Genomic DNA, 24,654 nt, shown 5'->3' with positions numbered 1-24,654 from the left:
CCCATCATGGCTGATACTGCAGGATATGAGACGGACATTAATGATCCTTTAACAATCTACATAGTTTATTTTAAACCTTTGAACATTATTAATACTGACCAAGCAGAATACACCATATCTAGTTGATTACGACGCACCTGTTTGAGTTGTTGATAAGCCTCTATACAGTTCAGCCATGCAAGTACTGGACCTTTGTCATCTGTGGAACCACGCCCATAGAGCTTGCCTGCAAGAGTAAGATTCCTTTGCATGAGAATGTAGCCAACTTTGCAGAGCATTTAGTGCTGAAGTATGGACAGATTTTCAAACAAGTACATTTACAGATCATAGGCTCAATGCTAAGATTTTCACTTACATCATTCACTAAAATTAACAAAAGTACGCTTGGAAATCTATGTAGAGTAGGCTTGCCAGCATAGGCCAATTTCACCTCGCTACTGCAAAATCCTGTACCAACTCACCAGCTGTTTTAGGGTAAAGGGAAATGTGCAAGTGCAACTTTTTCTATGTTTACACATGTGCCGCGACACCCACTGCAAATAGGAGTGAGTCTGGGATACATCGTAATAGAAAGACATTTAAAATTAATTTGTTGAAACTATATGTACCTGTGCACTGATAAGAGTTTGTTAAAAATCAAAGGTTTATTTTGTGAGTTGTCATGGAGTATCAAAAGTCAATCCAATACTTGGATGTTTCGAGGAACACCCATATGCCTATTAATTTCCTATAAAGCATAGAGTGGAGAACCTACCCACCAGGCATGTTTTCCACTGTCAAAATGGCTATTTATAGTTGGCAAAATCTGCAAGTCCCAATTCTTATTATCGGGATTTGGAAGTTCAAACCATAACCCCCATTTTTCCAACAGAAAGTTACACCAAAGATTGCAAAACTTGTTATGAATACAGCATTGAGACCAGGCATGTTTTCCACTGTCAAAATGGCTATTTATAGTTGGTAAAATCTGCAAGTCCCAATTCTTATTATCAGGATTTGGAAGTTCAAACCATAACCCCCATTTTTCCAACAGAAAGTTACACCAAAGATTGCAAAACTGGTTATGAATACAGCATTGAGACAATATTCTGAGCGCAATTAACAATATTATTTTGGTCTTTCCTATAGTTAAGCACAATATACAGCCACATTAATGAAACTGACTGAAGATTCCGCCCTCAAATATACACTGCACAAAAAAAACGCAGTGGCTTAGTAAGGATGTCTTGTGCACCAATGCTAGCAAGGAGAACGCCCCCACCACAACAGTTGCAAAAAACAACCAGAACGTGGGTGCAGTTTACCTCTCATACTTTGGCCCCAGGCGACTCCACCTCTTGCACGAATGGTTTACTACGCCCTCACCAAAGTACAATACTAGCTCGAGAAGTATTTCCAAGGCATTCAATTACATTTAAACAGTTGCCAAATTAAGTGATGCAACATTAAAAATATTCATTCAACTACAGAAATGTTTGTATTTAGCAAAAGTACAATGGAGAATACACAAATCATGCAATGATTTCCTCATTACACACGGTCATCAATGTATGAAATAATTTGAAAAACTTAAAAATCAAACTTCAAATGGGGCACCGACTGGCTCCAATACTCACTGACTAAACAATGTCCTCATTCACCCATTGTTTGGAGCGTAGCCATATGGAGAGCAAGGCTTGATAGGAGAAGCAAATCATGTTGACACAGTCACGCACCAGTTTCTGTAAAGGGTAGTCAATGCTCCAGAGTTCAGGGTAATGGATTCCAAAAACCATTCAAAAGAACTCGCCTACTGTTAAGAAGCTTACAATGGAGTTCAAGGAACTCGTTGGTTTATACATTAACAGCGGATGTTGAAATCTGGCTCAACGGTCTAATTTTCTATCTACTTTAAGCTATGCAAGTCTCTCATACCACAAACTTCTACCTAGAACTTAAGAGTCTATCAAAGGTCAAGTGGCAGAACAACAATCCTTCAACACACCTACTAAGAGATCAAGAAACGATGGGCACTAAAACGTAAGCCTCGGCTTTTCATTACAGAAACACATTCAACCAAGATTTACATTTTAGAACAGAGCTGATTGGTACCTATTTAAGTTTAGTAATGAACAACTGTCCATAATTAATTATCTGCTTTCACTGTAAATCCAAATCCTAGATTATAAAGTGACAGACTGTGGGAAAGCATGCCTAAATTGGCTAATGCTCGAAGAACATTTGCATGAAATCAAAGGATCCCATCGTAAGCTTCTGCGAGACCTCCTAAGAAAAGAGAATAAAATTCCACTGAACTCCTGGCCACCATGCTCTCGGCAGTCACAGCACAAAAGATTACTGCCCAAAAAAAATTGATTAAAAGGAGGCGCTACAAGTTCAAAAGTTTTTACTTGCAACTTCAACAAACTATTGCAAGTATCATTCCGATGTCCAATATTTAGTTTAAGACAGCACATCAAAGCCACAATGAAACAAACTTTAGCATATAACTTTCAGTTATGAATGTACATAAGTGGTAGATCGGAATTGAAAATCCCGGACTAGGCACCTTACAGTCGGAAAAGTCAGCAGCAGAATTAAACGATGGAGCCAGGAAAACACTGGCAGTCATTCAATTTTCTTGCAGGTTACCAGCAAACAAACGAGCATCTGCACAGCTAATATGTCTGGTCTTGGCAAGTAGGTGCAATGGCTGCTTTTTCTAACTGCAATTATATACCACAAATACATGCAGATTAACAGGGTAATATGCTTGCACTACAATTTTATATTAAAAAATGTAACCAGACATAATTTTAAATAGCACAGCACAGGGCATTCATAAAACGCAAGCGTACAAACCAGTTTTCATTTTAAACACACAAAAAAGGAAAAAAATCTTAGTGGTGCAAAGAAAAAGATACTGTTGACTTTCATTTACCTTACCTTGGAGATACAGTTTCAACATTAGGGAAAACTAAGACACAAATAGAAAGGCTGAAGAATAGAAAGAAAAACACATTGGCTTAGTAAAGTATTTCCCGAGAAGCACTGGCACTGAATGAAGTGCACTTCTTTTTAAGTGGACATGCACAGGTGATCAGGCAAAACGCCATCAGTCACAGTACAAGACAGTCAGTGGCCGAAGTAGGAGAATGCAATGCTGCAGGTTGTAGTCAGTGGAAGCAAATCGTGTAGAACACTTGAACAGACCAGTGGTGACGAGGGGAGCCCCAACTTTGGATATGCAATGTCAAACGGTACAATTCTCATGGAAAGAGATGCACAATATACATTTGTCACAATGTGCGGAAATGTGATATCCTTGAAAACTATCCGTTGTAGCACTGCATCTTAGGGCCCATATGAACACTTTAGCAGTTATCACCTCGACCTCTTTTACTCTGATAAACAAGAAGTGCTTTATCTACGTAACTGTGCCAAGAATCGGCTGAGCAACTGGATGCTAATGTTTGCTTTCCACTCAGTTTGTCCAATGTATTTAATTAAAACTGAACAGGTTGGCACCACTAATGCAAGTACTAGCCAGCTTTTTGGGAACCAGCAATGAGAAAATGGCTATCGACAGTCTGTCAGATGGAATATATTTAGTTCTAGTGACAAACTAGAGTGCTGCTTTTAAAGCTACTGCAGCGGTCATAAATGTCAACTGTTTAGGCTCCATTCCCAAAGTTCTACAAAGGAGTCAGCCATGGATCACTGCCCCAATTCTATGAACAAGGTAAACAGAACACAAGGCCAAGCGCTAGTCAACGGGCAAGGGAACCCTAGCGGAGATGACCAAATATGCCTGGAAAATAAATAAAGAGTACTTCAAACATTTCATGAAGAGCACTTACAAATCTTGCCCCAGTGTTCAAGAAACCAAAGAAAGACCTGTGAATGCTCCTCGATTTCATCAATAGCCTCCCTCCAGGGTATTACCCAACTTGATTTTGTACAAAATGGCAGAATAAATTAAAAATAAATAACGTATGGTCTTCTGTCTCAGAGGTCAAGTAATAGCTAAGTACACGAACAAACCATCAAATACGGCATTGAACAGACATGGTGCAAACAGTCTACATGCTTTAGGGTTATACACTGAAACTGCAATCCAAAGAACATGCAAATGTACTTCAAAGTTCCAGCCTTCCGCTAGTGCACTCTAACCTCAATACTGCAATCATTCATGGGCACAAATTGCGTACACAACTAGTTATCACAACTTTGATAAGATTGCTTTCAAATCAATCGGTTAAAAACCTCTCTTAATCTATTCAAAAGACTCAGCAGAAAAACTGGATTACAGGTGTCATAGCTTCAGAGCAGGATCAAATGAACTTTGCGCTTGTTAAATGTTATCAGAAAGCTGGGTTCTGTTGCTCGGGATCTAGAGGACAAGGCAGCTTCTTGTTGATAGGGCAGACAGAACTGAATTATCCTTTTTTTAAAACAGTGAGGACGACTCACCGACAGCCCCGATTGGCAAAACCCCCTGTATAGTTAGAAGGAAGGACAAAGCTCACAAATTGGATCTACTGACAACTGGCAAATGTGCATATTTCAAGAATGGAGTTAACAGGTATACTTTTTTACAAAAAACAAGAACCAGAACACTAAACAAACCTACGGGCTACAACGGAAGTAGTGAAATGGGACAGTTATAATCCCCCAAGCTATACAGTTAGATGCAGGTAATATATCCCATATCAGATTGTCAACAGGAATAGACACTAGTGGTAGCTGCTACTTTCAGTTCTTTTTTTTCCAAAGATCTGATGCAATTTTTTTGAAGAAAGTCACAAGACCGTGAGCAATTGTCTGAGTCAGCTTTTCGTTATTGGCAGTGGGTTAATCAAAGGAGAGAGATAAGCGAGAACCCCTATATAGGTCTACTACACCCAGTCACAAGACAAGCTCGGGTCTCACCCACAGAAAGTGAAGTACATTTTCCATTCTTGAAAGCTTAAGCAAATAAGAGGTCATTAGGCCAATGGATGTCTGCATGGTGGGGGAGGAATGAGAGAATGACTGGCGGCTGAAGAAACAAACATTCAGGCAGAGGATACTTTCAGAGCTACATGACTGAGTACTCCTTCACAGCACTGTACCAATGTTTCTGAATTCATGTAAAAAAAAAAAAAAAAAAAAAAAAAAAAAAACCACCCACGCAGCAACATCTTAGCGTGTTCAAATCCAGATAGACCGAAGAGGCCTGCCTTTTAACTAGGACCCCCTGTAAGTCAGGGGCTTTCTGGTGAAGTTTGCCAAAACAATGGCAGTGTGCCATCGAGGGCAACAAAAATGAATAAAGGAACTCTATACTGGGAGGTCCTACATTTAGCAGAGAGTATATATTCAAGCACCACCAATTTTGCCAGTTAAAGTGGAAGTATTTTGAGAAAGTCTTTAAGCACTGGTTCAACAAAATATCATCCAGGTCAGAAATGGACTCCAAGTAGGGTATAAAACCTCCGGTTTAGTATACACAACACACAGTACCTATTCTATCAAAGTACAATAGGTTTGTTTTGTGCTCAGATACTCTTATTGTCCTAAGCCACACTGGTATTTCCTGTTCAAGATTCCCAACTCAGAAATTAATGTATAATGGTTTGAAAGACAGTATCTATCCTTTATTCTTCCACTCCTTAAGAGTAACAGCGGTCTACTAAAATATTACTCTGTAAATGTATGACAGATCCCAGAAAATAATTTTGTAAGATCTTTACCAACACTCCGATAGAGCACCAAGCAAGGCCTAATGAAAGGAATATTTGCAATTACATACACTTTGGGATGCAATTCCCCTCAAGCAGAACCTTTTCTGGTGAGTGCTTCCTAACCTGGAGGATGTGTATTAGAAGGTTCTTACGGATGTGATGGTTTTAAGGAAGAATGAAAGCTAGACAGGTCTCTAATGTTTTCTAGCAGGTCACACTCTTTCAGATCCAGAAAGATTAATAAGTTTGAGGATATTAAAATCCAAATTAAGTCAATGTTCCCAGAGGAATCTTCAGGTAAATGGAGGTTTCTACATTCAGACACAAAGTACAGTGGATGCTTTGGAAATTAGAAATAATCTACCTGTGTTAGATCACAAGGAAGCTCGTGTCCAATAAGGATTGCTCTTGCAATGTTGTATAAATGTAAACATTAATTTCAGATATTGCTTTTGCAAACTTTGATTACATCTGAACAAAGTGGGTAATCTCTTCCTGTAAGATGTTTACAGTGTAATTATGCAAGCAAGTCATCAGGTCTTGTCCTTACAATACTCAATGCATTTTGCAAACCAAGGCATCTCATACTATTTGGTGGTTTAGTAATCGAGAAGGCGCAACAGCCTGATGTGCTTTTATTCACACAGATGTGCTTTTATATTTCTATGGTTTCAGCTGCAGAAATAAAACAAGCCAAAATTGAATAAATAAAAGCAACCCCAGACTAACATTTCATTCTCTTTAGAGCTTAGATTAGCAGAGATTACTCTAGCCTTAACCAAGTCTGCACACTACGTTAACAAAGTACGGAAAAGAAGAAGATACGCTCAGTGGAGCAAAACCCCATCACAGTGTTCCACTTAAACAGATGCAGAGCAGGAAGCTCTGATAACAGCGTTGAAGGCATCTTACAACACTGCATCTAGTCCTCCAGGGTGGCAAGACTGGTTTTAGTTTTGTACAAAGACATTTTTATTTAAGTAGTTTTATATAGCGCTGGACGGACCCGGGGGCATCGGAGAGCTTTACAGCAGTTTTTCGTAAGAGTCATAAGATAGAGCCTGTTATCTTGTTATACATATTGGTTCGGAAGTCCAAGTGTGCTGTGCAGTATTGAGGTAGTAGGCGAGTACTGAGATTAGTCTACGTTGTCTTGGGTTAGTAGAAATATTGTGCATGCTTTGAAAACTGGGCTAGACAAACCACAAAACAAGAATGCAGACAAACAATGTAAGTCTAAAAGCTTCTAGGTGATCTAGAAAGGAATAAAAAATTAAGCTGCAAATACTTTCGCATCTTTCGTAGTGGACAAACTGGAAAAATTACTCTACGAAAATGAAACCGTTGAAAAGAGGCACAGTACTGGCACACTAGTGTCTTCCTGTTGAATTTGTCCAAGTCCTGCCTGAACCAATAAACACTTGAATAGCAAATAAGCTTCACAAGTAGCAAAATGGGGAAACCTCCATTCTAAACAGCATATGCTACAACTTCTAAAAGCATACAAAGGAAGGGAACTAAATGAAAAGTGCACGGGACTGAATTCGGCCCACCGTTGCTGGAAATATCATCTGAAACAAAACACATGTCAGAAAACAAGTAAGACTCATTCCATTCAAACAAATATGAACATGTTCATCGCAGGTTTTAATAAACATCTCAGCCCCCTCCACCTCCTTTTTTTCTGCCCTTCACTGCTCAGCATTTGGTGCTTTTAAAATCCTCTAGCTATCAACTGTCTTCAGTAGTTTCGAAAATGTGCAAATATACATGTGCCTGCACTGAAGCTCAGCTGCCACCTCTGCAGGACAACTGTAATAATTTTATTTTTCAATTTTGTATACCGGAGTGTAAAAAAATTGCACTCATTATTGCATTTAAGATCGCCGATCAAGAACCAAGCATGGCAGCATCTCACTTTCCTCAGAAAAAAAATCAATTTACGAGAGTTGTCCATCACCTATGCCTGTCAATTCCTTACCCAACTGATCACAGTATGCGGATTGCAAAGTAGGCTTGCAAGTCTTGTGTAGACATATATATTTGAAAAATCGCCACACTTACAGCTGCCGCTGCCGATAATTAAAAAAGGACGAAAAGTAGACCCGTAAGTTGCTGGTGCAAAAGTGCTTTTTTATTTAATTTTGTGCCAGCGCGTCCGCCATGACGCGTTTCGCCTCAGGAAGAGGCTTGATCACATGAGATATATATATATATTTATTTTTTTTAACGGAAGGCTACTGGGTCATTAGTATTGTTCCGAATTCATCTTGAAACATGCGAAGAATTTGATCTGATCGCAACTGGCAATTTTACAAAATGTAGTCACAAGACAAGGAGAGGCATGGCACCAATTTTCACAAATGATAAGACATAGGAATGGGCAACCTCTGTGTTGTATCACCTTTATGCAGCAGAGCTTGTATACATAACAGAAACAGAAAAGAGGATAGGATACCGTAGGCAGAAAAGTGAAAAGGTAGTGCCCAAAAAGAAAATAGGTTTTCATATAGGTCAAAATAAGAGAATGATGGGGGTAATAGGTCTGCTACTTAAGTTCCTAACTGGGATGGACTGTTCTCCTAAATACATATATTTCAGCACTCCTGTCAGGAGCTAGGAAAGCAAATATTACACTACCAATTAGATCATACAAAAAAATGCAATAAATGTTACCTAGTCAATTGAACCAAGCAGGTCATAGATTATTAGTGAAATTAGCAGTTGGCTTTGGGTTCAGTCTGGGTAAGCATGTGAATCAAGATAGCACCTAACAGCTCACACAATCTGTTGAAGAAAATTCCCTCCTGCATCAAGTTGCACCATATCGGAGCCAATGGGCGAGAACCTTGTCCTCACAAAAACGTTATTTCCCCAAGCCCTTATTTGGCCTCGTATTAGGTTTAGCAGACAGAGTGAAGGAGAGGAACAAAATCAGCTAGGAGTCAGTCAAGTAAGAAAGACTGCATCTACGACCACAGGACATATATTATCTGAGGATTTCTGCATTGACAAATACAAAAACCAAGATCTAATAAACAATTTCGACACAAGGCACTTACCATCTCTTTCCTCTAGGACAAAAGGCTCGCTGTCCCAACCATCATCCAAGGCTGCAGGCTGGACATCCAGATGTCCGTAAACACAGACTGTTTTCTTGCCGGGGTCTGAGCCCAGTCTGCCCAGAATAACTGGTGGAAGTGGGATTTCAGTGCCATCAGGGAGCTTAAAGTCAAAACAATCAACATGTCAATTTCTTTTTTTCATTGTTTACCAACTTTTAGAACTCCAGAAAAAAAATCGTATAGCCAGTGCTGAGCTGCACTTTAAAGTTAGCATCTCGATTATTGGACTAAAACCAAAAATGTATTTTTATACAAATCAATAATGCTTTTGAGGGGCCTCAATTAGTAGTGGAGAAGGCAGCACTGAATTTGTGTTTCCCAAAGTGTGACTGGGGAAGATATTCAAATAAACTGCTGCTGGACAAGGTGCCTAGTTGTGCATTTTACCCAGTATGGTTCTGGTTACTCAGGTTGGACAATTAAGTAATCACTGCTGCTATCCGCAGCCTGATCCAAAGAGTACTAGCAGTCTAATGTTTCAAGTTTGAAATTCTAAATGATGAAAAGATGAAGCTCCTTTAGAATAATTTAAGAAAGGCCTGGTCCACCAGGAAGACTGCCTTATTACGAGAGCATGTGGAAGCCAGACTCAAAACATGTTGTACAAGTATAAATGCAACAGTAGGCGACTAAAAACAAAACAGATTTTTTTGCAGAAAAACTTGCGTGACATAGGGCATAAGCCTTGTATCCAGTCAAATCACATGCATCAAGGCAGCTTGCCAAACCATAAATAGACACACAGGTGTTAGGTCAATGGATCATATTTAAAAGAAAATGCATATTTTTGTCTGTTTCCGGCTATGCCACGCATTTTACTCTTCTCTCTGCATAAGGCTCATGACGGGTAATGGCTAGGGATGATCGGAATTTACCTAGTCGAGCTACGCAAAGCTCTGCGAAACGGTAAAAATCTACGGGGCACGCGCAGAGTTCTGATAACACGCGGAATTGTTTGTTCCACCCGCGATACTTTTTTCCTGTTCGCAAACGCCGTTTGCGTGATTGGAGAGAAATATCTTGCAAACATATTTTGAAAGTGTGAACAAGCAAAAATTTACGCGAAGCTGTGGATCGCAGAATTTTTGGCAATTAAGCGTTCTCCATGGAACGCGAAATTACCCAAATTCCACGAGTGGAACGGAATTTACCGACCAGGCCTAATAATGGCTCCACAAGGTTTCAGACACCCTTTGAAATTTTAAAGCTAAGTAACAAAACAGAAGATTCACCATACTTCCTGAACCACTGGAGTCTCTTCTCACCTTCTGTTTACCGACGTCTACCAATTCACAGGTGCCACCCAGGCGCTCAATCTCCTTGGCAGCGACTTCCATCATCCGCTTGGTTTCGTTTCTTTTTTCCGGCCACGCAGACACGCTCTGAATTGCCACCCATTCTGCCAAACGCTGGGGTAAACAAAAAACAAATTCACAACAGTACTGACAAAAATTATATTTTGAACACAAGCGCACTGCTTGCGGCTGGAAACATCTGCAGAGCAAAGCTGAACCCTTGTTGTTGGTCTTTAAAAATCTATTAATGTAATTGGTAACTATACAGGCATGCAAAACTCTCCACAGAACCTCCAAATATTAGAACACATTTATAGGCTTTAAACATTGCTATCCTTCCTTTTAAACTACTTATGCACCTTCAATTTGTAGAGTACTGCTCACTGCTGCTCACTATTACAGACCTGCATCCATCTGATCCACAAAGATAGGCACTTTGTGATGTGAAAATACAAGAAAAGAAATAGAAACGTTTCAGACCTTAAGGCCTCTTCCTTAAAATAAAAGACCAGGGTGCTCTAACATATAGCTCTTTGAGGCTTTAGCAGAAAGAAGCTGTGTTTTAAGGCATCCAGGCACCATACTACCCGACAGGGAACAGGCCGGATTTGTAAAGTAATATTTACAACACTAGGGGAAACAAACACTGCATGCACATAAACTAGGGTGTGGGAGGATGAACTTGAGGGGGTTCTGTTTGATCAAGTACCAGAAGAAAGCTTAGAGTTCTTTATGTCAGCAACAAAGATGACCGAATGAGGAAGTTAAATGTTTAATTTAGTCTTGGCGATTAGGCAACACTGCAAGCTAATCTATAGCTTTTTCAAGCTGAGCATGCGGTTTTAGGATTGCGACAACGCTGGCCTGCTGACGGGAAGAGGTGGAAAAACACAGTGTGTCGGGATTATAGCTCATCATTAGGAGTGACCTTTGAAGCCTAAGGCAAGCTGAACACTTCAGAACAACAACATCCTAACCCAGCCTGTTATGTATAAGGTGTGATGGCCCTGACTAAAAGCACTTAATATGCCTAGAGAGTCAGTCACCTCGCAATGTACTGCAGCATTTTTTAACAGTTACCCCCTCAGTAAGGTGCTGAAGCCCTTGCCAACACGAGTAGCATGCAGCACTGTGGAGGGTGTGTGGTTGAAAGAATGCTGTCTAAGTGCTGACCCTATGTGGGAATTTTACCACCAAGGAGCAGTTGTTGTGTTATGGAAGACAGCGCTTAGCAGTGAGGTGAATGAAAGGAGCGCGAGGGCTAAATGTGGGACGTGCATTTTGAGATATGCTGGCACCATTAGTTAGGTCTGCAGGTCAGTTGGTGTATATGTAGTTATAGGGCATTCCAGCACCGGTTCAGCATGGGTTGCTGCATTATGGTGGGCCATGCTACAGTGCCATTAGGCTGGACAGATATTACAGAGGGAAGAGTGTGTTCGAGATGTGTCCAGATGGACAGAGATACTCATAGTGCAGAAATAAACGAAGACCAGAGTATACAGCTTGTGGGACAAGTGTCAGACCAAGTTAGAGCCTTCTGTTGACCAGCAATGTTTGACAGATCTTTCTATTGGACGCCTACCTTTTGTATGTCTGTCCAGTTGCTATAATGTGGTTATTTGTATTGTACTTTAGTAATTGTATAGCATTTATCCACACTGATAGCATGCTACAGTGTGTTTACGTGGTGGGAAGTATAGTGCCTTTGTTTTGAGCCTATGTGGGAAGCGTTTCCATGTTGTAAGTGATGACTACTTAACAGTCTTGGATTCATCGATTGGCGATGTGATTAATAAGGGGGGGGGGGGAACGGGCGAGATGTAGACATGCACTTTTTGTAGTTTGCTAGAACTGGTTAACTCTGCATGTCCCTTTATAGTGTTGGTAAGTTTTATTTAATGTTCCCAATCCCATTTCTGAAGAGGGCTGTGAAAGGCCTGGAGAATTGGAAATCAGATGGGTCCTCAAAGACTGCATCTCGAACATGATTTATACGATTGTCAATTAGGGAGATTTGATATGATCCACTGTATTATAAACATCATTTGGCATAATAGGATGTTGGTGCTCGGGGTATGTAATTATTTGAGACCTGCAGGGTGGAATAAGGCATGGCATAACCAAACAGCTTAGAGACCAGTTGAAGTTGCCCAAGAAAGGGAAGTGCGGAACATGAATTGGTGGGAGTTTATAAATGGTTACATAAGGGGACAAGGAACATAAATTCAGCTGCAATGAAGAGAACACAGGTGAATTTCCTACAAACTGGCTTGCCGCTGGTAAAATAAGGAACCGGAAGCTGGGATGGAAGACAAGTTTGAGGTAAGGAATCAGGATTTGAGCCAGTAAGGTATGTCAAAGATGACTAAAATGGTATTGGCGATGCACATGGAAAGTGTACATACGTAATGCCCACTTTTGCCATGCAACAAGGTGAGGGATGAAATGCTTAAATTAATCTTAGCCACTGGCAATTGCTCAGGCTGCATCCAAGCCATTGCTTTCCACCCACCATGCCAATCTAAACAAAGAACCACCTTATATAATTCAATACCAATCCTGCTCCCCTTGGGAACAGTCCATCCCGAACTGCCATGCGAGGCCCCATCAAGAAGGGACCACAAGCAACCCCAGACCGGTTTTGTCCCACTTAGGACTCGTCAGCAGGGTGTAGCCTGAATCCTTTGGCAAAGCGAGCATGGGACCCATGTCTGGGCATACCCATCACACTTAGAACGCAAATCTGCAAACAGATGAGGGATGGAATGCTTGAACTAATCTTACCTTTTGTGTATTTGATTCACCATTCGAAGTGGCTAGGGTATGCCCAGATGTGGGTACCGTGCTCACTATGCCACTTGAACCAAGCTACACCTAACTTACTAACCCCAGACAGGGCAAAACTGGTATCGGTATGCTTGTGTTCAAGTTCATGGTGAGCCAGACCTGGCATTTCAAAATGAACTGCTCCAACTGGAGCAGGGCCAAGACGGAGTTGTATACGACTGGGTCAATCTCAAGTGGCATGGTAACCAAAAAACAAGAGGGATTTGAATGTTATTCCGAAAGATCACCACTGGTTAGACTTATTGAAAGCATTCCTTTTGTGTGTTTGATCACTTTTTATTCATGGCAAACCAGTTAACAGAAAAGTGGGGGCATTGATAAGAATAGGACTACAGCAGGCAACATGACTTTGCTAAAAGTATTTTTGTAAAAGGTAGGTTTTTAGAGTTAATTCTTTCAATCCTGCTGAGATTTTGAGACTGGCAAAGGTATAGCCAGAGTCTAGAGGAGGAACCTGTAACTGAGGCGCTGATGGACACCCAAGTCTTAATATGGCCCATTAATAACTTGCGTGTGTCAACAGTGAGCGTGGAGCCAAAGGATTTAGTAATGCATTATGTAGGCGCAGAAAAGTTGCAATGCTAAGTAAATGAGCAATTTTTTTTTAAATATCTTTATTTCGGTAAGATTTTACCATAAAAGACGTTTAAAACATACATTTTAAAACTGATATTTGATAAAGAGTTCTACAATGAAATATAAAATTTATAAAATCAAGCTTTTACACGATCCCATGTTGCACAGGGATGACCTGTGTACAGAAAGGTCAGTTACCAGCCCTAAGGCATTTCCTTCTGATGGGCCAGAGAGCGCCCAGGTACTTAGCCACCGCAAACACAATGTAATCGGTCAAATCAGTTTTCAGGACTCTAAAAGCGGCCATGCACTTCACAAAGCCCAGATTCCTGCATAGAGGAACGATCCAGTACTTGCGGATCTCTCGGTAGGCGGGACAAAGAAAGAGAATGTGAAGTTCAGTTTCATCCGAGGTTCTACATGCTGGGCAGGTACTGTTTGCGTCATCACTCCATTTAGTTGTGAATGATCTGATAGGGAGGGAGCCATGTCTCCACTGTAGGTATAATTTCCTAAGTAGAGGAGGGTAAACTTTATCCAGAATCGGTTCAAAGTTGTAAATGGCCTTAAAGGACATGAAAGAGTCTGTCAGAGTCCCAGGTTTAGATTGATTGAAGAGCAGGGATAATTTACTGTCACGGTATGTCTTGGCCAGCTCTTTTTTGGAAATGAGTTGGCAAGTAGACAAGGGATCGGACCACATTTTAGAAAGTCCCAAACCCTCCAGTTCCAATTTAATGAAATTGAGCCATTTGATTTTTCCAGCACCCGGCATAGCAAGGACCTCCTGGAGTCCCTGTCTGTAACTGGCCAATTCTGGGGTTGTCCATAGTCTGCGCCAGAAGGCCAGCGGGCGGAAAGCCAAGTCATCATCTAGCGGGCATAAACCTAGATCCATCCTGAGGGAGACAAGGGGAGTGCTAGGTGGTAATCCACAAGATTTCGGATGAATTTATTTTCCACTTTCAAGAGGTCTGATGTTCTAACGTGGCCCCAAAGTTCAGACCCGTAGATGGCAGCCCCCTTGGCCTGTGATTTGTAGATCTGCATCGGAGGACCAATGGGCCAGATTGTGGATTTATTGTTCGCCAAAAGCTTCATGATGCCCCCCGAATGTTGGGTCAGTTTAAGTAGGACCTTCTCCAGGTGCGTGTTCCAGGTTAGTTTATCATTTAACATAATGCCCAGATATTCGAAGGTTTTCACTCTCTCAAGCCTGTTGTGTGCAATGCTGGGGCTAAAATGGAATTTCTGTGGGGGATTGAGGACCATGAATTTAGTTTTGATGGAGTTAATTTCCAATCCATGGGCCTCACAGAAATCTGCGAAGCCTTCAAGGATGCGCTGGATACCCGTTGCCGACTTTGATAGCAACAGAGTATCGTCAGCAAACATGATGGCCGGCACCCTTTCGGCGGCCAGTTTTGGGGCATCAGAGTTGGGTACCCCCTCTAAGTGAGAGATAACCCCTCTAAGTGAGAGATAACCCCGTTGACATAGAGGCAAAACAGGGTCGGTGCAAGCACACAACCCTGTCTTACCCCCCTGCCAACGGGGAACCTCTCGGACAGTGCACCCATCCTGCCACATCTCACCTGCGCGAAATTGGCGCTGTGAAGGCGAACTAGCATTTTCAACAAGCCTTCAGGAACCCCCAGTTTGGCCAGGACCTCCCATAGCTTGGTCCGGGGGACCAGGTCGAACGCCACCCTCAGGTCCACGAATACAGTATAGAGGCTGCCACCCTCCAAATGCACAGTTTTCCAATAGAGGAGGACAAGCCGAAAGACCTGGTCAATGGTAGAGACCTTCTCCCTGAAACCTGCCTGGAAAGGGCTCAGGATATTAAAATCCCTGATCCACTCGTGTAGGTGATTTAACAATAGCTTTGCAAAGAGTTTTTGGGACACGTCAATCAAGCTTATTGGCCTGTAGTTGGCCGGGAGCAGAGGAGATCCCTTCTTAAAAATTGGGACTATCTCTGCCCCCGGCCAGGTCGGGGGGATTGGCATGCCTTTCAGGATCGAGTTGAATAGCACCCTAAGATAAGGAGCCCATATCTTTGGTTCGTGTTTATAAAGGTCGCCTGGGAGCCTGTCCAGGCCCGGCGCCTTTCCAGCAGCCAGGGACGTAATTGCCATGGTGATCTCCTCCACGCTAAATCCATCCATGTCGGTTACACTATCATTGGAGGAGTACGACACTTCTACGGGTAGGGTCATCGCCTGATCGCTACTATGTGATTTATATAGATTTTTAAAATGTTCCTCCCATACAGAGGGTGCTATATTGGCCTCCACTGCTGCAAGTGGTTCAGCTGAGCCGTGCTTGACGATCTGCCAGAAAGTCCGTGCGTCTCGACATGCAAGAGCAGCTGTCATTTTAGTCCAATACCCCTCATCCCAATCTACTTTGGCAGCACGGAGGGCAAATTTATAGGCTAATCGTTTCTCCCTGATTACACTTGTAGTGTCTCGCGCTTTAAGTGATTTCAGTAGTGCAGCTTTTGCTGGCCCGCAGGAAGCGTTGAACCAGGTGGCTCTTTTCTGCTTGGACTTATTTGACCTGGCCACTGGGTTCAGCACCTCTGCAAGGTTAGTGCATAACTCGGAGTGAATGGTACCAAGTTCGATCATTTGTGCCGGCTTATATAAGGGGGGATTGGATACCCCAGGATTACCTGTGGGATCGAATTCTGATTCACTGACTGGGTGGTGCATACAGCGCTCAACTTTTTCCAAGGCGGGGACGACTAGTGCATAAAGTCTCCCGATGTTACTTTGGTTTTCCAGCAGTTTAGCCCATTTAATTCTGCGCCTCTTGCTAGATAGTGCAAGGTCCACCTGTAGTGCGGAATTGTCGTCAACCTTGACTATTTGTGGCCCCTGTAGCTCAAATTTTAGTGAAAGCAAATTGTGGTCACTATCGAGTCTGGGAATTACACCAAAATCTTTCACTTTCCCCCAGTCCCTGGTTGAGACCATTATGTAGTCAATTCGTGACTCATAGCCCAATCTATTAAAAGTATGTTTAGGCGGGATGTCACCTTTAATCCGGCCGTTGCAAGCCCTCAGCGAGTGACTAAGCGTGAGGGACATTATTTGGGTGGCAAGTGGAGTCCAAGCCCTGACCAATGGGTCTGTCAGGGTGGGGATGTTCCACAATTCGTCCTCTTCACTATATATACCCACCAGGTGCTCGGGAAGCGGTTCATACTGATGATTAAAGTCTCCACCTACAATTAGTGGGGAGCAGAGATTAAGTGAGTCGAGAAACTGCGCTAGGTCCTCGACTGGTCCCGAGGTGGCTGCAACCCCCAGTGGTCTTGAGTATATATTGATCAGTGTTACTTTTCCTCTGCCTGGCCATTCAAGAGAAACACACTGGAAGTCCAAAGAGTTGGTTTCCAGGTGTGTGGCCCTGCAACCCAAGTGGGACCCAACCCAGGTCGAAAGTCCTCCTGATGGGCGGCCCTTTCCTCCCCATTTTGCTTGGATGTCAAAGGTAGCAAAACCCGTCCGAGAATATTTTTCTCTTGCCCATGTCTCTTGAAAAAGGCATATATCGTACCCTTCAATGAGTTCCCCCCAATCAGGCATGTCTACTTTGTTGGCTGACCCTGCGACATTCCAGGAGAGAATGGAAATTACTCCCGGAGCCTCTGGTGTGTTATTGGTAGCTGGTGTCTGAGAACATTCATGTAGGGAGAGTATGCCTTGTTGTTTAGGTGGAGGAGTGTCCGATAGGACGCTATTCAGTTTTGGGCTATACAATATAGGAGGGCTATCTTTGTCAATCGTATGGGATTCAGTTTTTGCTAACTTTGGTGGCGTGGTGTCACGCCTACCTGGCCCTACTGTAAGTTTGTGAGCCTCCGACTGGTTTGGTGGTGGAGGAGGAGTTAAACAACCCATGTGTACATTTAGTGTAGTGAGAGTTAATGATTGACCCGTTGAATGGAACTGGCAGCTTGTTGGGACGGGTGTTGAGGGTGCGATGATTGGCAGATGTGGACGTCAATCCACTTCCTCAAGACACCCGTATCTATTGGAAATCGGTACCCCATTCCAGCCGCCAAGTGCGTCCGCCCAGTGGTGACTTTGCCCACCCCATGTGCCGTTCCTCTCCGGAATCCTTCTCCAGTTCCCCCCCTGGTTTGAATGGGGACGGGGTGAGAAAAAATAGGTGAGGGGTCTGGCTGCTATTGTTGAATTTGTGCTATAGTTATTCCAGGAGTAGATGGCATGCGCAGTATTTGGATCCTCAAAGGAGACAATCACGCAATCGCCACTGCTGGACTTTTGCGTGGTGCCTACCCATGGTACCCTACGCACCATGAGGATTTTACTCCTTAGGTGGTTGGGTATTGACTTATTGACGTTGAACCAGTGGATCACCTTGTTCTTTAAGGAAGCAAAGTTTTCCTGCTGGTTATACGTCAATTCTGTAACCCCTGTCAGCACTACAACATAGGAACTAACCTCTGGGGGAAGATCTACATAGCCCCTGGAGCGTATGTAGTTAGTACTGGCTCTCTGAGATGAGAGATGGTTAGAATTATGGCCATTTTGCCTCGAATTTAGCTGACCTATCGAGGATGATACCATTTGACCTGGCGTGGCTGATGGGGATGGCGGTGGATTTTCAGCCGCCGGTTGATTGGTGGTCATCGTTACCCTAATAGTTGGAACATTAGTATTTGCCTTGCGCCGAGGTTTTGGAATTGGTTTGGCCTTTAAAATAGCAGTAGAGGTGGCAGATGAAGGTACAGTAGGGGAGGGAAGTGGGATAGCATTGGTAGATCCCAGAGACTTAGCCTTCGCGGGGGCCAGCGCGTTAACAGCTGGGATTGCAGGAATGGGTGGTGCTGTGAGGGGCGAAGTTCCGTGCGGGCAAGTGGATTTATTGTTCTGCATGGTAATAGATGCCAAATTTAAAATGCTTTTTTCGATTTCCAGGAGCAGTGTTTCTATATGTGTGAATCTCACTTCAAGGGGGGAGAGAAGTTTTTTAAGTGTTTCCCAGACAATTGTTAGGAACTCAACGTCCTTCCCTCTGATGGTACAGAGCGGAGCTCCGGTGGTGTCACTTTCTATTGTGAGATCATTATTTTCTTGGATGACTACCGAGTATGGGGGAATATTTTCTGGGCTCGTTTCAGAGGAGTGAGTAGTGGACACTGGGGAGGGAACTGAGGGAGCCTGAGGTGGTGCCTTAGTTAGAAGCTGGGCCTTTGCTATTTTGGCCTTTTTCCTTGAATATGCCGAGGTGTTTTTGCGCTTCCTTTTGTTATATAGTCCATTTTGTGGCGTGGGGGAATTACCTCCTTTTGGTGGCATTGCGTTGTTGATTATCGCTGTAGAGGATAGGCCTACCTCGGCTTCCTTCTTTTGCTCAGCAGTTTCACCCAGATGAAGTTGTGGGGAGTGGGTGGATTTTGGTGTGGATCCCCCCTGCAATGAAGGTATACTAGCCGTTTGTGGCTGATGGATGTCAACGTGTGTGACAATCAGGGTGGGAGCAGTGCCATGTGGGCGCTCAGGTGTTTTAGCCCACGCAATGGGCCCTAAGGAGGATTTTTTGGCAGCAGTTAGCTCTTCAGACAGTCTTCTGGTGGCTTCTAGTTCGATAGAGACCCTATGCTGCATTTTAGTTATTTCATAGTCAATTGCAGTGTGGGTCCTAGTGATAAAATCGTCTAAGGTGCCATTTTTCAATTTGGATTTGGCCGCTCTGTCTCTAAACTCGCGGGTTGCCATGATGGGTATGCAAGGCAATCAACGAGATGTTGGCTGTGGGGGAGAGCGGTAGGATCAAATGGTCCGGCCCAGTCCAGTCTCTACCTGCCTCTAACGGCCTCAAACGGCCCGCTCTTTGCCCGGTCTTCGCCCCGAGCTGCGTCCCGCGCTGCGGGAGTCTGAGGATGTAATATAGAGGGGCGTGTTTGGCGGGGGGCGGGCCAGCAGGGAGAGCGGACCGGATGGTGGTTCCCGGTCTAGCAGGGGCTCCTGGTAGTTGGAGTCCCCTGCACACTCGCAGCCCCGCCGAGCCTCACGCCCAGACCGCCTTGCTGCCTGAAGGTCCAAGCCCCACGCACTCCTGTGCGCTGCGGCACCCGCGGAGCGGGTGCGGCGAGGTGTGGGCGAATTCACAAGGGAAAGTGCCGCCTGGAAAGGTATGCCTCCGTGAATGCTGTGGAAACAGGAATCCCTGAGCAATTAGCATGTCGAAGCAGGCAGCAGACTGGTATGAAGACCGAGTTGGCTGAGAGTAGAAATATGGGGAGATCAATAGAACTGCGATTATGACAGAAAGCAGGAGGGCTCTAAGCTTCAATAGAATAAGCATTTGTAGGAAAATCAGTGTTGGATTTTTTTTTTTTTTTTTAGTTTACTTGGGGTTTTTGTATAGCACCCTAACAGCCCAGCATTAGTTTCATAGCACGTTGGGGTATGGGAACATGCGACAGGGAAATGGTGGATTGTATTCCAGTGCATTTACCAAAACCGGAGGTGGGAAACTAGTTGATCAGCAGTGTGGGACAATAGCTGGAGAGGATTCACCACCTTATGTGTTGTAAAAGATGACAAAGCCTTGGAAGACCAAAAGTCCCAAGAGTCTTAATGAGAAACCAGGTGTTGTATTCGTTTTGGTTTTAATGAAAGGTACCTGACCAGGTACGACTTATGATCCACCTGGAGAGGCCCAACATGGATACAATATGATTATCCAGATGACAGGGTAAATAGGTGAGTCTTCTGAATGGGAGATGTAGTCACTGTCCAGTCTCACGTAAAGGTGGTAGGGCTTCCAGTGGGATAAGCACTGAAGGGTTTGGCTGCCGTATCTACTATCAGCCCAGACGAGTCAACAACAGACGCTGACTGGAAAACCAGAGGCTTCTGATTGGTTGCTACAGGGCACACAGTTTTACTTTCTCTATACTTTAGCAATCAGATGTAAATGATTTTAGTAAGAGGGCTTGACTAACCTTTTAGTTCCTATTGTAAAGGCAAGCACAGCACAACAGGACAGAAAGCCACAGAGGTTTTGGGCGAATGTTATTCTCTTGGATATGTATACGTGATTTTGTAATATTGTAACAATCTTCATTTATCTATAATATATGTTATTATTCCAGATCACTCAGAGGGCATCCTTGAAAACTCCTGTACACAAAGAAAATTGTTTTTAATAGCAGAAGGGTGTTTTGCAAGTACACTGCTTTGTTACCGTCCAATACATCAAAATCGCACCTGAGTGTCTACTCGTTGGTTGGGGTGCAGGTGCAACAGGGCTGGCAAACTTGGCACATTATGACTCATTTAGATGTTCTTTAGAGGGGTAGGGCTGGGTTGGGGTACCCCACTGGAAAGTAAAATAAATGGATAGCAAAGGGCTGTTTAACTTATTGGAGGAAGACAAGACAGATCAATCTGAAGCAATGGTCAGTAAGTTGTTGAGATTAAGGGGGTGGTGGGAGTTGTATCTGAGAAAAAATGCAAAGAGTACATATTAATAAGACGGCCAATGGCTAAGAAGCTATTTAGGCACCCTCGAGGGAAGATAATGAGTTAACAGGTTCATGCAGCTTTAAAGAAATGTGTCAGGAAGATGGATCTGGAGTTTGGGGTGAAATGGTTTAGGTTGGGGGACGAATGGAAAACATGAGTAGTTGAAGGGTTTAGGGAGTGGACGATAGGTAAGGTATACAAGGTGACAAGTGCCTACTGAAGATAAGTCGGTTGTCTTATTACAGACAGCTTTCACTTACCCCACCCTGCCTCAAGAAACATACAATGGTCTGGGTATCAAAAATGCAAACAAAAAAACACATAAAACAGGCCTGCAATTGTTGTCGACTTAAATTTAGAATGGCAGAAGCATCTCAGGCTTGCCTAATATTGATGAATGAGACGATGCGTTACGAAACTTAGATGTGTCCCTGCTGCGAGGAATTTATTTTAAGTAAAGAAAGACAAGGAGTCGTGGCCGGGAGGCTGAAATAATGTGAACTGTACTAATTCATAGGTGGGCAAGAAGCCTGGGAGCAACAGACAAGGGGTGACCGGAAGAAGAAACGGTTAATGTATTTCTGACTATTGGGATCCAGTCCCCGGTGATGGCGTTGCTCGGGGTGGGTTGAGTAGATTGTTCATTTAAAGCAAACAAGTTCCCCTACAGAGTTGTGTGAGTGTTTTAACACACTATTGTAAAATTAAAATGTGAGGGGCGGGGGCCATGGAAGCTTTCACTACGATGCAGGAATGTCGTTGACAGGGTTGTTTATTGCTGGCTAGGCTAGTTTCTGAAAAGGATTGGCAAGTTGGGTATTTTTTCAGGATAAAAAGGCTGTACAGTTGGTAGACTCAATTCACGGTACACTCCTAGGCTAGCTATGTGAGACAAGTTTGGGCACGCTATGTTTTTGTAACATCTGGCCGGTCATATACAACAGCCCTTCTCTACACTAGAAAAGTGCTAGATTACTCTAACTTGTCCAGGGCGGCCCGTCACCTTTCCACAAAGGTGCACCATAAAAAATGTCCTCTGTCGACAGGTAGTAGTTAAGCATCACCACCTTGAACCTGGCTTACCTAGTTACAAGTTTTACAAGACAATCGCACTCGTTTGAAGAATGTAACATCAGTCCACTGCATTTCGAAAGATGAAAGCATGAACTCATAGATAGCTAGCTTAGTACAAAGCTACAAACATCCGTGGGAGGACTAAAGGGCCTACAAATGTTTACTTCGTTTCAAAGCCGACTCAGCCTTTCATTCTTCAACAGGTCGATAACATCGGTAGGGGTTCTTGGGTGAACTAAACAGTTAAAACAGGATGGTGCATAACCAACTCACGCCGTATAAGGTACTACAACGTGCGATCTGATCTACTGATTATCTGTAATTAACATTTTTATCCTTCAACTCCGAAAGAAAATATTGTGCTTATAAATGATCATCGTGCATATACCTAAAACTATAGAAGGTGTAATAAGGCTTTTGCAGCGTGGAAAACAGACATATGGCAATTTCGGTTGCTACCAGTATCCGAATTTATAGCCCAGTGCATTGCTTTACTAAGATGCAGGAGAGCGTGCCCACTGCAAAGACTACACTTTTACACACCCACATTGATCGGGGGGTGTTATGACTTTATTAAATTGCAAACAAACAGAGATACGTTCATTTGTCATAGCCGAGAACAAGTGGGCTCGCGGAGGGCGGCTGGGAATCCCGTCCAACCAGAAGAGAACGGAAGCAGCGCGCGGCGTCCACGCTGCCACTCACCTTAACATACAGGTCCTGGTGCTCGTCCACGTACTTGAAGAGCTCGGGGAGTGCACAGGAAGCCATTTCTCAAGCGCAGCCGGCAGTCTGGGTCCCGTGAATCAAACAAGTGCCGGTGAGGACCGTCCTCCGAGCTTTAAAGGCGCTGCTGCTGAGCTCGCATGTTTAGGCTCAGACTGCTTCCTCCTTCGGCTCCGCCCAGTCACGCAAGCTGACCCCGCACGTTGACATCACCAATGAAGCTCTTCTTTACCGAAGGGTTCTTGAGAGGTCACCTGATGGCTAGTCACGTGACAGCAGCCAGTGACTGAAACTGGATGACCCTGATTGAGGAGGCTGCCTCAGTCGAGTCCCATCCTGCTGAGCTCAAAGCTGTGTTTCATGCACGCCCAAGTTTTTTAATTTTTTAATTTTTTATTTAATGCGATTTTCTATAGCTCGTCACGTGCACCAATGGGTTTCTAGCCCGTCAGGCGCATTTGCGTCTCTCTCTCTACATTGCCAGACGAGTCGTGATAAAAACAGACAGCTGACCAGCTGTCTGCACAACACGTGAGAGTAGCTTACCTGCCAAAATTTGAAAAACAAGCATGTCATAGCCAATAGGTCTCGCCTTTGAGTTCTTATCAGTGTGTAGTCAGAGCTATTGGCTTTGCCACTGTATTTAAGTTATTTTGTAGAGTAGTGTGGCTGTTGTGCAGCATATTGTAAAGTTATAATATATAAACCTGCCATGGTTATGTTTTCCTTCAGCAAACCCCGATATAAAACACCAAACGTGTCTGAAGCACGCAGCAATGTTGTGCAGACAGTATATGACGTCATATGTGCTAAAAAAGTTATCAAATGTATTCACAAAACATAAAAATGTACGAAAACCCACAGAAATGTAGGTACAAATCCCATATATGAAAAAACAGTCAAATGTGCTGCACAGAAGGAGGCATGGGAAGGGGGCGGTAGAAAGATAAGGACAGAGGAGCGAGCATGGGAGGACAGTGGAGGGGGACTGGCAAAGGGGAGCACTAAGTTGAGGTGAAGTGTGGGGAGCTGTGAAGGAAGAGCAGAGGCCCGAGGATAAGATGCAAACGGGCAGGAAGAGAATGGGACTGAGAGAAAGGAGCAGAGAGAAGACCATAGGAAGAATATTTGCAGGTCCCCTAGTGCTGTCTGCACAGTCGTTCTTCTCTAAGCGCTCCATACTTGCCGGGCAGTGCACTCACTTTACCAGAGCCGCAGTCCCCGGCAGCACTGCACATGTGTGGCCCTGCTGCAGGTGAGAAGTTTCTGGTGAGGTAAAATGAGAATTCACCTGGGGAGATCATCAAGGTGCGACGGATCCCAGCCCAGTGCGCGCGTGTGTCCATCCAGGAGAAAATGGGAGACTGGCAGTACACATTCACTCTTAAGTGCTAATTATGTCTCGAACTTCCTGCAGAGGCGGAAAATCACTCCCTGCCTCGGGTATCAGGACTGGGGCTCCGAGAGGCACTTATCTTGACAAAGGAGATTGCTGGCAGTGTAGCTGGGGCAGTCAGCCCCATGCCCTGGTCACCCAGGCGGACCAGCCGGGCCCACTGCCTCGGACAGCAGAAATATGCCCCTGAGGGCAACTGTGGGTAACGCTAACACCTGCTCTGGGTAGTGCCTATTTTATTGTTATCATTTCTAATATTATATTTATTGTTTTTGTTTCCTAATAACGTATTTAGAGTTCAAAGTTTATTTCCCAGCTATGGATGCTAGTGAATACTTGTGTTGCACAAGCGAACTCGTGCAAGTGCATCACACGTGGAAATAAGTGCAAACC

At 43.7% G+C, this 24,654-nt stretch overlaps 1 protein-coding gene across 1 annotated transcript in view; it reads right to left on the bottom strand.

Annotated features, from left to right (window-relative positions):
- CNDP2 (carnosine dipeptidase 2) overlaps window positions 1-23,339 on the bottom strand; it is a 171,184-nt gene extending 147,845 nt beyond the window's left edge. Inside the window, exons 1-4 of the mRNA XM_086965227.1 lie at window positions 22,845-23,339; window positions 10,096-10,239; window positions 8,768-8,930; window positions 138-226 (exon numbers count right to left, since the gene is read on the bottom strand). Coding sequence (XP_086821353.1) covers window positions 138-226; window positions 8,768-8,930; window positions 10,096-10,239; window positions 22,845-22,910 — 462 coding nt within the window. The 5' untranslated portion in view covers window positions 22,911-23,339. The remainder of the gene's footprint in view (window positions 1-137; window positions 227-8,767; window positions 8,931-10,095; window positions 10,240-22,844) is intronic.
- Window positions 23,340-24,654: the final 1,315 nt, after the last annotated feature.

The sequence above is a fragment of the Lissotriton vulgaris genome, chromosome 4_1 (assembly GCF_964263255.1).
Source record: "Lissotriton vulgaris chromosome 4_1, aLisVul1.2, whole genome shotgun sequence".
Classification (NCBI taxonomy): domain Eukaryota; kingdom Metazoa; phylum Chordata; class Amphibia; order Caudata; family Salamandridae; genus Lissotriton; species Lissotriton vulgaris.
The sequence above is the reverse complement of the archived record's forward strand: the minus strand, read 5'-3'. Positions and strand labels throughout refer to the sequence as shown.